A 12,943-nucleotide genomic window follows, 5' to 3' on the forward strand; every position below is an offset into this window, starting at 1 on the left:
CAGAACATAAGATTTTGTCCAGCTGTCTCCCATCTACAGAAAGGTGTTTATTGTCTGTCAGTAGGAGCTGTCATAGAACTACTTATCCTTTATTCATTAAGGTATGGATTTTTACAGCTTTTTGTAAAGAGTGCTAATAGTACATGAATAAAGAGGAAATTGAGCTTTTATTCTTGTTTTGGATTTGGTGCCTCTACTTGGAGGCAAGCTGGCAAATTTTCAAGTGAATGTAGAATAGGGGATTGGATTTAAAATACAGGTTATGTAAACCTAATGGGATGTGCTCCGCTAATGTACATCGTTGCTGTTCCATTGAAATTAATGGACGATGGCAATTGCATGAAATGACTGAAGCTTTTGTCTGATCGGAACACTTTTTTTTTTTAAGTATGTGTGTTCCTCGGCCACACAGTTAAAGGAACAAGCTCTTCATATCTCTGTTCTGAAAACATCTTTTATACCTCGAGCCAGAATGAGACACCTTTCTGGGAGATCCTGTGAATCATATAGCTCTGCAGACTTTCAAGATTTGAACTTGGTCCAACCCAGATTGGTAGCATCTGTTATGTGTAATGAAAGTGCATGAAAAACAGACAGAATGCTCCAGAAAACTTGAGGTTTGTTTTGAGGAATGATTCAAGTTGGCGTTGCTGCTGAAAAAGCATCCTGCCCTAGAACCTCCCAGGAGCATGATACTGAGCAGGGAACCACCTGGCAGAAAACTTTTTTTAGTAGGTTGAGGTCCCCGGTTTGATTTGTTGTACAGCTACAGAAATGATGGAAACTGTACCAAGGGGCGATGACACAGACTTCCTTCAGCAGCAGGGCTGCTTTCCTTAGGTCTTGGGTTTGTTAGCAGCCTGGGATTATCCTGGATTTACTACAGCAGTCTGTCCTTATCTGAAAGATCAAGGGTTGGGATACTATCCTGGCTATTGTTTGGGATATAAAGAAAAATTCAATGTAACTAAAATAGCTGTATTTAAGAAAGTGCAAAAGAGAGCTTATCACTCTTAGGTGAAAACTGACCTGACTTTGAAATCCCCGATGTTTAGAAATTATTTCTAGGGTACTATGTGTTTTCTTGACAATCCATTCTAGCAACTTTTTAAGACGAAGTTGGGCAAAACCAGGAAGATTGACAGATCCCCTGAATTTGGTCATAATTGCACTAAACATGTTTGTATTGATATTGAATGTTTTAATAATTAGTGTTTCATCATTTGGGTTTTCCTGAATTAATTCTGAAATCAGTTTACAATGAAAGAGCATCTTAAAAGCATTAATATCAGAAGAGGAAAAGAGATTAGTAATGACCCTTTTTATGAAGGGGAATGATAAAATACATAGGTTTTTTTCTCTTCTGCTCTCTTGCTGCAGTGGGTTTAAGTTTCCAGTTTTGCAGTGCTTTGTTACCAGCTTCTTAGATGGCAGCCAGTATATAGCGGAAAGGTGTGACTCTTGAGCTGCATCTGCATGGCGGTCACTTCTGCATAGGTGCTTTAAATGTAAGCTAGGCTTAAAGTGATTAACTTGCATACTATTAGCTGTATAACCGTAGCAGCAAAATGTAGCAGGAGTTCTAGAATCCACTTGGGTGGTCAACATGAGACTTGGTACTGGCATGGCTACACCACTAGCGGCTCTGGAATTGGCCAGTTTTAAAATTAGCTTGGGTCTTCCTACACTTCCTATGCCTGTTGCTGCACAGATGCAATCTGAATCCAGTGACTCCAACACAAAGTAGTTGTTTCATTCTCATGACAGTTAAGAATACCTGTGTTTAATAATTAAATATTTAAGCATACATTCCTTCTCCTGAATGCTGGATATGTTTGCTGAGAGTGTAAGTTACATAAAGGTTTGTGAAGCATTTCTCCATAGGGGGCAGCAAGCCTCTGCATCAGTTTTAGACAGTTGCTCATCCCATGTGCTTGGCGGATTAGCTAGCAAGCCAGAGGAGGTCTTAAAAATCCAAATATAATCAATATGTTAGCATTATAACACTGGGTGGCAGATTTCCAAGCAGTTACCTTTCTAATGCAGTTCTTTATTTGTAAAATATAAGTCTAAGACCAACATAAAGGTCTCCAGAAATGTTCCAAACAACAAAGGTGAAGTGATTAAAATAACTTTTAAGAAAGATATTCGGGCCTTAGCACTCCAGGAGTTTTCCCTCTGTTTCTGAGTTGTTCTTCACTCCTGTGAACAAATTTGTGAATGGGAGTCTGGCAGAAGAAATCTTAGCTTTGATTTTTGAGTCCCTAATTTATGGCTTTGTGGAAGGGCAAGCCTTGCCTCTCTTGGGAAAGAGACTGTGGGATCCATTCTCAGATGCTGGAATTTGTGGGAAGTCCTGAAGTGAAACGTTATAATCCCTCGTGGCTGCCTTAGGATATGAAATATTTTGATACTCATCTTCACCCATCAGTCTCTTCCTGGGACAGAGGCAAAGAGTGGGAGGAAAACTACACATTTGTTTATCTTTTATTTTCTTTTTTTAATATATTCCTCCAAGAAGCATATAAAACTTCAAATTTATCTTTTTTACAAATTACAATTTTAAAATTACAAATTTATAATTTTAAAAAGATTACTCTTATTTCTCCAGCTCGTGAAACAAAACCAAGCGTAGAGCTAATGGCTACATACATAAATTTAGGCAAAGATAAAAGAAAATCTGCCTTACACATTATGGTCTTCTCCTTTTCCTCTCTAGGCACTAATTAGTGAGCATATGAGCCTTATCATACATGAAGGCATCATGCTTTTCAGTAGAGCTTGGTATATGTTATTGAATAATCTCTTCCGATTCAAGCAGAAGTTTCTAGTCTCTGTAGGAATCAGTGCCATAAGTTCTGTACCATTGCCGTGCTTCTGGTAGCTGCTTCTTAGCTTGGATTTCTGTGTCATTCAAAGTGAACTGTAATGAGAGTTACTCATTCTTCAGTAGACTTGGGAGTGTTACAAACATTTGTATTTATTACCAGAAATGGCTTACAATTGTTTTTCATTTAAAAAACAAACACACACCCCCCCGCAAACCCTCCAGGATGTCACAGTAGACTGAGCTATGCTTATCATAAATCTTTGTTATAGCTTGAGCGCTCACAAAAAACTGTTGTGCTGGTTCTGTATTTTTTGTTTCCTCATAAGTATTGAGAATTAAATTAATTTTTGATGAAGACTGCATTTGTCCTGTGTACACCCATATACTAGGTAATTTGTGCCATTTTTTTCAGGTTTGGCATAACGGGGCTGCTGCTAATAAGGCTGAACTGTAGCACAGAATAAGTTAAGGTATTTCACAGTAGCAAGCATCTCCACAGCCCACTTACGCTAACGTTTGCGTACATCTAGTATGTGACGGAAAATGGGTGTAGGATCTCCAAGATGGGTGCAGGCATAATTTGTATTGTTCAGTGAACAGATATTTTACCCACAAATCTGCTATTGTCAGATGTGTCATCAGTCCATTAGCGTGAGAAACAGTACTAAAAATAACAGGATAGGCCTGCTAAATACTGAGGCTTGTTAAAATAGTGACAGCAAACTGGCCCTTCTTTCATTCCACGTGAAAAGTGTTCTGTAGCTGGTCTCCTCTGTAGACTCAACCTAATGAAAAGCAAACTGGTTTTTGGAGATTGATACAGATCTATGACAATCTTCTGATACTGACATATTTCCAAGCCAATCATTTATTGGGGAGTTAAAGCAAAGGACGCTCTTGTCAATAAACAGTTTTAAAATACTGTTTTTTCTAAAATGTTCCAAATGAAAAGGAAAAAAAGCGTAGCTTAATTTGCCAGATAAAATTAGTTTTAATTTGTAATATTACTCCTGATAAAGGATGCTTGCATGTGATAATTTCCTGCCTTTTTTCTTCCCCCATCTATGAGAACTGAGGCATTTTTGATAGCTTAAATGACATCTGTATTTCAGATGGAAGTAAAACAGAGAATTCTGTGATTTTTAGTTTTTCCCCATCTGAAATAATGCAGATCTGGTATGGTTCAATGCACATTGATAATTTTGAGAATGGTGAAACTGGTTTTGATTTGCACTACTGTGAAAATCCTTGATTGTTGTTATGCATTATAATGTGCTGACAACAGTTCTGGACACGTACCACCAGTGAAGGTCTACTTGGTACTGGCCGTGGAAGAAGTCGCTTTTTTGGAATGTGGTTCTGCACAGTGTTGTTAGGAATTTCTGGTTTTGGCAGAACTCTGAAGACAAGTGTAAATAAACTAAAATAGTGCATCCTGCTTTGTGCCACAATCCTTCATATTAAGCTAGATGTTTGCTTTATATATTGTTCTCTTAAACAAAACCCATCAAAAGTTAAGAGGTCTGCTTTCTTGAATGATACCATTGTGAAATTTATTTTCTTCTAGACGCATAAATACTTTTTGATACATGTTTTTTATAATACCTGATGACTTACAGTACAAAGGTTAATACAGTTCATTACCAATAAGTGAATTACATGCAGCTGAGCATGCTGTTACTTATTCTGATGGTTGGGTTAGAAAGGAATCAGAGAGGAAAATGAAGGGTTTAAAAAAGACAAAATTTAAGTTGCTGAGTTAAAGCAGTTTTACTACTATTTGGATTGAGGGGTGTCACAGAAGGAAGCACTTTCAAAAATCTTTGATAAACACTCTTCTGTGTGATTAGACTGACAAAATGTAACCTGCTTGTTTAAATGTTTTTGCTCATGTGTCTGTTTTTTCTGTACTAGAGCATTTGCAGAATTCTGTAAATTAAGTTATGCCAAAACACATGGTAAGAACTGAAATGAGTGCAGCAAAATCATGGCTTCACAGTGTGCGCATTTTTCATGTGTCTCTCTTGCAAACGTATTTAATGTGACGATGCCTTGTGGTGCCTTATGCTTTTGTTCTTCACAGTGTGATTAAAAAATGTAGATTAATGCAGGGCTAACATATCTGCATTCTATGACGCATATTTGGCTATTTAGAAAAATAGGATATAGATTTCAATGAGCTATCTTTAGCTATCATAAGGCCTTTTTAAAAGCTGCCAGGAAAATTTTTTAGAAAATGATTTCCCATTTTGCATAAATTTTAACACCTGTTAATTGCGGTTGCTTTTTTCCCTTCTCGCTGTGTCACATTAGACACCCTGGTTATCAAAGTGATCGTATCACTATGGTATGTCTCATAATTATGATCAAACTGTTATCTAACATTCCTGGAGCATTCTTTTTTTCAATACTTAATACCTTTTATTCCTTGGCCTCATGCATGAATTATGCTGTGTATGTGAAGAGGCTTAAAGTTTGTTTCCATTACATTCTTTCTGAATGGATCCTGTTGTATCTAGGATTTTTTTAAAGCCAAGTAGGAATGTTATTGTTGACCTTGACACCAGATAACTGGGCAGACATTATATAGCTATGTTTGAATCCTCACAAAATGTGATGCTAAAGCCAACAGAATCCTGGCGTGAGACCCTCCTGGACAGCAGAGTTATGGAGCTTTTCTTTACAGTAAGTTTCTTTCTTCAACTTTCATAGTCCAGACCACAGGGAAAGCAGCTCCTTCCTGTTCTAAAACCGTATTGTTGGACTCTTCCTTTTGCATCAGGTAGGACTGATTCTGTTAACTTCAGCTTGCTTAGCAAAGCAAACAGAAGTACTGTATTTTTCCTAGGTTACCAAATATATATTTTGCCTGTAAATTGCCTTAAATTGATGACCATTAAGGAAAGAAAAAGGTGTATAGTTATCTAAACTTTTATACATCTAATACTTTTGGACATGTATTCATCAAACAAAACCAAGTGTGGTGAGCAGTAGTAGAGTATGTCTTTCAGATAAGGTGTAACGGCTCTCAAAAAAGATCAAATGAACAGTATGTAATTGCTGATCTTAAAGCATTTGCTCAACGGAACAGCTGAAAAGAAGTAATGTAATTGCAGTTTTCTAGCCAGTTTCAGCATACAGAATTCAGCATCTCTTTCCTCAGCACAACGTAAATCCAAACAAGTTAAAATAGATTAGGTTAGGAGGGATGGGGAAGAGGTATAGTTGGGATAGGGGAATGTAATATTCAATTTCTCTAGCTTAAAAACCCCATGATATTAAAACTGGATAAAATTTAGTATTGTTTTCTTTCTACCACTGCTGGGGGGAGAAGTTTGTAGTCTTTGCTCAGCTACACGTTACTGCAGCAGTAACATATATTGATTTATAAATTCGTTTACTATGCTATTTTATCTTATGTTACATCTCTTGGGACCTGAGACTTCAGCATTCTCAGGCTATTTTCATTTTTGCAAAGCAGAGAAGTAATGTGCTCAAAATTTGGACAAAGTTGTTATTAGTCAAAGTAAATGTAGTTCTCCAGTGCAGCTTGAGAGTTATCTGATACGTGCTTGGATACATGTCCTGTGTAGGATTTTTTGATAAATTAGGTTTTTTAAAAATTATTTTTGACTGCAAGTTTATCTGTTCCAGCAGTTTTGAAAAGGTGAAAAAATCACTGGCAGAACTCTTAGCAGCTACGCACAATCTGAACAGCTGTCTAGACTATCCAGACAGTTGCTACTGTCAGCTGTGAACCTCCACATGCAGATATCTTTTTGGCTTACATATTAACCCTTCCTTGTTTAATAGTATGAAGATGTCAGAGTTAGATGTCTGTTTCTTTGGTTGGTTTACAATTACTTATTCATGACAAGAATAATGTTTTGAATAACATGCAGAATTGTTTTAATACGTTTGCATTTTACTTAATAGTAACCAAAACCTGGCTGTATTTGATTATTTTTGAATGAATGCTAGCCAGAGCAGTATGCTGTCAGTTTTGGTTTTAGATTCCTGATTTGCAATGGTTGAGGCTTGTAGTATTAGTTTGCTATTTCAAGTAATGTAAGTGAATGGTAGTAATTTATATTCATTTATCTGATCTGAGAAATTTTAATAACCTTGCAAAAGTTGGCAGGACTGCCATGTTAGAGAGAGCGTTCAGTGCTAATCTCAGCCTAGTCTGGGATATCTATTAGGAGGGGTATTTCTGTTGCGGGGTTTGTTTCTCCTGCTAGTTTGATCTTTGAGATTAACTATGCAGCTAATCCAACTAGTTATGAGTTGGGTGGAGTTGCAACCATAATGCCACAGAGAAGTGGTTAGTGTTTTAACTGTACTTTAACTATAATATTGCTGAAATAATTTAACTAAATTTGCTTCTAGGTGAAAAAGCTCCCTTATATTTATTTATTCAGTAAATCTTATGTGAAAAAATAAAAAGGCATGAGCCTAAGAAAGTTCTTTAAATCCATACTTGACAATTAAAATAAGTATGTGAGAATGTGATTACTGAAATATTAAGATTTGAATCTAGAAAGTCTCACCAGCAGAAGTAATGACGTGACAGTTCGCAGAAATGCGGAAAGATTACTGTTGGCCTTATATAATGTAAGGGTGTTGCCAAGGAAGTGATGCATTCATTTTTGTATATGTCTTCAGTGTTTACCTCTGCTAAAGAAGCATCTATATAATCTTGATTGAACTTGTTGACTAACTTTAGCAAGACTCCGTAGCCTAGGCATAGTTAGCATAATAGAGATGACTGTCATTATTGCTGTTTTTAGAAGGAGCAGTATGTCTGACTGGCTGGCATCTGTTTCTCTCTTTAAGACATAACATTCAGTAGAGAGTTCAATTTTCAACATGTAGGTGAGACTTAACTAAACGTTAGTTTCAGTGAGTTAATTCAAGGCTTGCCATTTTGTGAGCTGAGTAACAATCTTGACATTTACTATGGTTTAGAGAGTTGTAGAAACCCTTGCATTTCAGACTGAATGGAAGTTATAGTAAGCTTTTTTTGGTGTGTGCTCTTTTGGATTGAGAGCCATGTGACTGTTGTAAGAACATCCTATTTTCCGTGTATTATTAACTGTCTCACTTCCTGAAAGGTACATCGAAAAATCAGAGAGGATACAGATATGGCCCAAGATTCATTACAGTGTCTGGCACAGCTGGCGTCTTTGCACGGGCCAGTCTTTCCCGACGAAGGTTCACAAGTTGATTACCTGGCACACTTCATAGAGGGATTACTGAATACTATCAATGGGTATGTATGCCTGCTCTCTAAATTTAGATGGCATCTTTTAATCTTTAGTTTGGAGTGTAGCCTATGTGTGGAGAACTGGTATGGCTTGCTTATTTCTGGGTATAATTTGTGCTTACTATTGGATTACTGAAATTAAGAAAAGGCAGTTTAAAGTAGGTCCTTCTTAAGTAATATGAAATAGATTTATTGATTGAAAATGTATCATTAAAATAAATTCACTTTTAGCATTTTTCTTAATGGCAAAAAACTAACTGCTATTTCTATCTATAGAATTGAAATAGAAGACTCTGAAGCAGTGGGAATTTCCAGTATTATCAGCAACCTGATAACGGTATTTCCTCGCAATATTTTAACTGCCATTCCAAATGAACTTTTCTCTTCATTTGTTAACTGCCTCGCACACCTCACTTGTTCTTTTGGAAGAAGTGCTGCCTTGGAAGAAGTGGTAAGTATCCCCTCTCAAATAGTAGGTAGTCTTTTTTTGTTTCTCTCTATTTGTGATAAGCATAAGTGACATGAGAATTTGGCTGTTTTATTAATAACTCTTGTGCATTCAGTGGTTTTGTTCTAGATATTTCTGAAATCACATCTGAGAGGATTTTCTTTTTGTTTAAACAACATAATGAACATAATTACACACTGTGTGCATCTTTCAGACTTTGTTTTGATTTAAAGCACCTGTCTCATATTTTCATTTTTAAAAGAATGGATTAATTTAAAAATATTAAAGTCTTTAAATATTGCTGACTTGCTCTTGTAGGACTTCTCTGAGAACTGTTGTAGATAATGAACAAGCTACAGTCCTGAAAGCTTAAAATGACTACATGAACATATGGACAGACTGAAGCTTAACTGCTGTCAGGAGTTCTGACTCAGGAACTTCTGTTTTAAGTGAATGTAGCTGTTAAGATCTGTTGTTAACCCAATACTTCTAAGCTGTTCAAATCATTCCTTCATTGCTGACACAGTTCAAATGGTAATTCTGTGTAAAAATGTAGCACAGGAATTCAGAGGATTTTTTTCTGTTTGTTTACTTCTTTCAAACTTTGGTTGAAACATTAAAGAGCAGCTGGGATAGTCTAAGTTTTCTGCTTCTAAAAACTGCATTAAAAATAAAAACTTCTAAGGAGACCTAGTTTAAAGAAAAAAGCCCCTTAGAATTAAGGTGAATAATCTTGCACTTGAGCTATTCATGTGCAGTAGCTATTGATTTAAAATGAGACTATTAGCCAATATTTCCCATTATCATTTAAAAGTATGAATTTTTAACAGTTTTGCTATATTGACTGGGCTTGATTACCTGAGTTTGAAAATAATTGTAGAAGTATTTAGTTATAAAGTTGATGGATGTGTTTCTTTACCAGAGATCACAGGTGTGTTAATTAGCATTCGTTGCAGAGCATTAGATCATGTCTTTGCTGCAAGGTTAAAATATATTACATTTGGCCCAGTGCTCACTTAAACTTTCAGGTGTGTTCATGTCTTAATCAAGAAATTGATGATTAAATTTAGAATCTAAAATACAGCTACTTTCTAAACCTTATTGGTCAAAACTTGCCCTGCTTTTGAGATTATTTATTAGGACATTGAACAGATGTTCTTGTGCTCACCAACACATTTAGGAATCCTCCTGAAGCCTTTATAGAAAAGATTCAGCAAAGTCATAGGCACCTATCCTTTAAATTAAAAGGACGAAAGGGATGTTGTTTCCTCAATTAGCCTCTTGTTACTTGAGAGCTAGAATATGCAACCCTGTTTAATGAAAGGCGTGCTCAACATAACACCATTCAAAACACTTCATCTCTCAGTAAAAGCTTGTACCGCTATCTGGTACAAAGAGTTTGTTTTGGAAATGACTGGCCAATTGTGCCTAGTAAACTGTGGCTGCCTACGCTTATATAATCCCATAGTTTTTGCTGAAGAAAGTATTTTCAGTATTAAACTTAAATGTTCTCAGATTCAGCAACATCAGAAAGAGAGAATACAAGATTTTTTTCTTTTGAGAGAGAATTTGGTCACTGCCCTTGAATCTTTAAATCACTCTGTGGAAAAAGAAACATTACACTTTTGCATTTCCATTCTGTCATAGGTCTTACACATGTATAGTATATATCTCAACTTCATGCTGTTTCTCTGATTTCCAGGATGATACAGAATTCTGTGGTGATGAGCCTTAAAAGAAAAAAAAAAAATCTTATATCTTAGCAGTGTCAGCAATAAGGCATGCTGCCGAGACTTTCAAGCTATTCCTGACTTAATCCAGATGGCGTGATGATACTGTGTGCTGAAAAAATACTCCTTTGCATCCCTGAAAGCAGTCTTTTGACTTAGGAATGTGCCAGCCATGGTTAATGTGTTTCCCAAGCTTCTTGCTTATAGATTGCTTGTAGTGACTCCTTCTGTGAGCTCATGTGCTGTCTGTAATTAAGAGCTTTTGATAAAAGATGAAATACTGTGTGCGTTGGGCTCAGTAGAGACCTGAGATAATATTCCTGGAACTTTTCAGAAATCTGAAGTGCAGCAGAATGCAGGCAGGCTTACTCCATAAGCTTTGCTGGTTGGAAAAGCTGATTTCCCCATGTTTCTGCCACTTCATATGCCAGCAGAACAGCTTGTGTGAACATTGCAGAAACCCAGTCAGGTACAAGGATTCTATGTAGCTGAAGACCTGCTATGGAAACTGTCAAAATTGGGAGATCCTGAACAATAATATGCAAACTACGTCAAAGCAGCTAATACTGATTTTTCAACCAAGACGGAAAAACCCACAATCCAAACATCGTGTTCAAATGCTGTCTTGCGTTAACCTGCCTATTGGGGCTGGGGAGATTGGCTGAAGGAAGTTGAAACATTTGCCTGAACAGCTACACTGGTGGAGGGCAGTAAGCTTCAGCAATGCTGGGGGTTAGTTTATGGTGCAAGTTGGACCAGCAGCCTCTTCCTTTAATAGGACTTGTCCTGAGAGAAGATGCTTGTCCACAGCTATGCTTCACCTTGCTCAACACTTAGTGCTCATGTGGAAGTAGAAATCAATAGTCCATCTGAATTAGTGAAGAGTATGAACAGGATGGTGGATGAAAAGTCAAATAGAAACAGAAATTATATCAAAAGCTTCTTTTTCTCAAAATGAATCTTAATACACTGTTCCTGTTTCATGATTTTTTTTTTTTAAATATCATGTGATGGGAGAGACCATTCTGAATTTGGTCCTCTCTGTTGTACTTCCAACTCTTTCCAGCTTGTTGCTGCTTGACAAATTTTAAAAGTGTTCTTTCTTCAAAGGGTCAGCAGACTGTGAGGAAAGTACCACCAATTTTCTTTTTCTTTCCCATACTATAGAAATTAGGCATCTTTGCTTTGACTTTACTGGTTATATCTTGCCTCTGCTGAAGATCTGAGTTCTGAACTGGTCTCTGCCATTGCTTCTGTTGGATCCATCAGAATGATTCAGCTCCCCAGTCTGCAGCATGTCACTTAGTTTACCTGTATGACATCTTTGGTAGCCCAGCTGTAGCTAATCTGAAGTAAGGATTGGGAATTTCTAGAAAGGTTCCTTTGTGACCAAATTTGTTCGATATGGATAAACTCTTCTACTATTTGGGCATGTACTTTATGGAGGCACTTACTAATCCTAGCTTCCTTATGAGAAACCATAAAGTGTTAAAAACATTTTTTTCATGGCATTACCTTCTGTATTACCTTCTCAAATAAATGAATTGGATAGATTTGAGTTCTTCTGTTCATAAAAAGACATGTCTGCTTATTGGTTTATGCTCTGTATTCTTATAAACCATTAAAAGCTATATGTAAGTTATATATGTACATATATTATACACACACACGTCAAAATATTTCAGGATCGAATGACTGTCTATGAATTCTTGTGTCCTTTAGCCAAGTTTTAAAAAGACATGTTGTGGTGTCCATCCTAAATTTGTGGCTTATGTTAGCGTTGAATACAATTTTGCCTCTTTTCTTGTCATCCTCAGCTTTTGTTTTCACACTTGCATCAGCGTGTCCCATATTTTAACTCTGTAAATATGACTACTTTGCAGTTATAAAATGATGCTGTGAAGCTATCTTGAAATGCTTCCAACATGATATCAGTTTTCCCTCTTAATCAGTCATCCAGCCAATGTTTTCTTTTCCTTGCCTGTTCATCCAGCCGTGTTTGTAACTTCACTGAAAGTCAGGAATTCTTCTGTCTGGAGCATGATTAAGGCCCTAATATCTCTTTATTTCAACAAGGAATCATTTTACTAAGCTCTGCTATCTCCAAGTAACTTTTGTGAGCGATCCTGTTGGTTCAAACTTGAGAACACGTCTTGGAGGAAAGAAGTGTCCTGCTTTAGCAGCATGTTTATCCTTACAGTCACACTTAAGTTACATGAAGTTGGATATATTTACTAAAGTTCAATTTTTCTGTCAAGTCAAAAAGTTGATAGGTACATTAAAAATACTTTTAAAAAGAAATTGCCTTTTTGCCATCTGGGTTTTTTAGTTTGCCTGTAACCCAGGACTTTGTTTTTCAGATATGTTATTTCCTTTTGCAACTTACGTACCATGCAGAAACACATACGAATAACCAAAACCATGAAGCATCAGTTAAAATGCACTAAGCAATTGGAGGTGCGGGCTTATTCTGTGGAATTCTGCTTTTTTTTCTCTGATCATAGAATGAGAAGTTGTGTATCATCATTAAAAATGGCTACCTGCAGTAGGGTTTCTTGAACACATGCAGTCTTACAATTATTTCCTCTGGAACAGAGAATTGTCATCTTTTCTCTCTATATTTCAAAAATAGTGGAATACGTATAAATCTATATGCACATGTTCTATAC

General features: G+C 36.5%; 1 protein-coding gene across 1 annotated transcript in view; it reads left to right on the forward strand.

The window, feature by feature from the left end:
* Nucleotides 1–12,943, forward strand: part of XPO4 (exportin 4) — an 86,178-nt gene that overhangs the window by 44,170 nt on the left and 29,065 nt on the right. The window contains exons 7-9 of the mRNA XM_075139941.1: nt 5,403–5,515; nt 7,945–8,102; nt 8,373–8,547. Coding sequence (XP_074996042.1) covers nt 5,403–5,515; nt 7,945–8,102; nt 8,373–8,547 — 446 coding nt within the window. The remainder of the gene's footprint in view (nt 1–5,402; nt 5,516–7,944; nt 8,103–8,372; nt 8,548–12,943) is intronic.

The sequence above is a fragment of the Calonectris borealis genome, chromosome 1, assembly GCF_964195595.1.
Source record: "Calonectris borealis chromosome 1, bCalBor7.hap1.2, whole genome shotgun sequence".
NCBI lineage: Eukaryota > Metazoa > Chordata > Aves > Procellariiformes > Procellariidae > Calonectris > Calonectris borealis.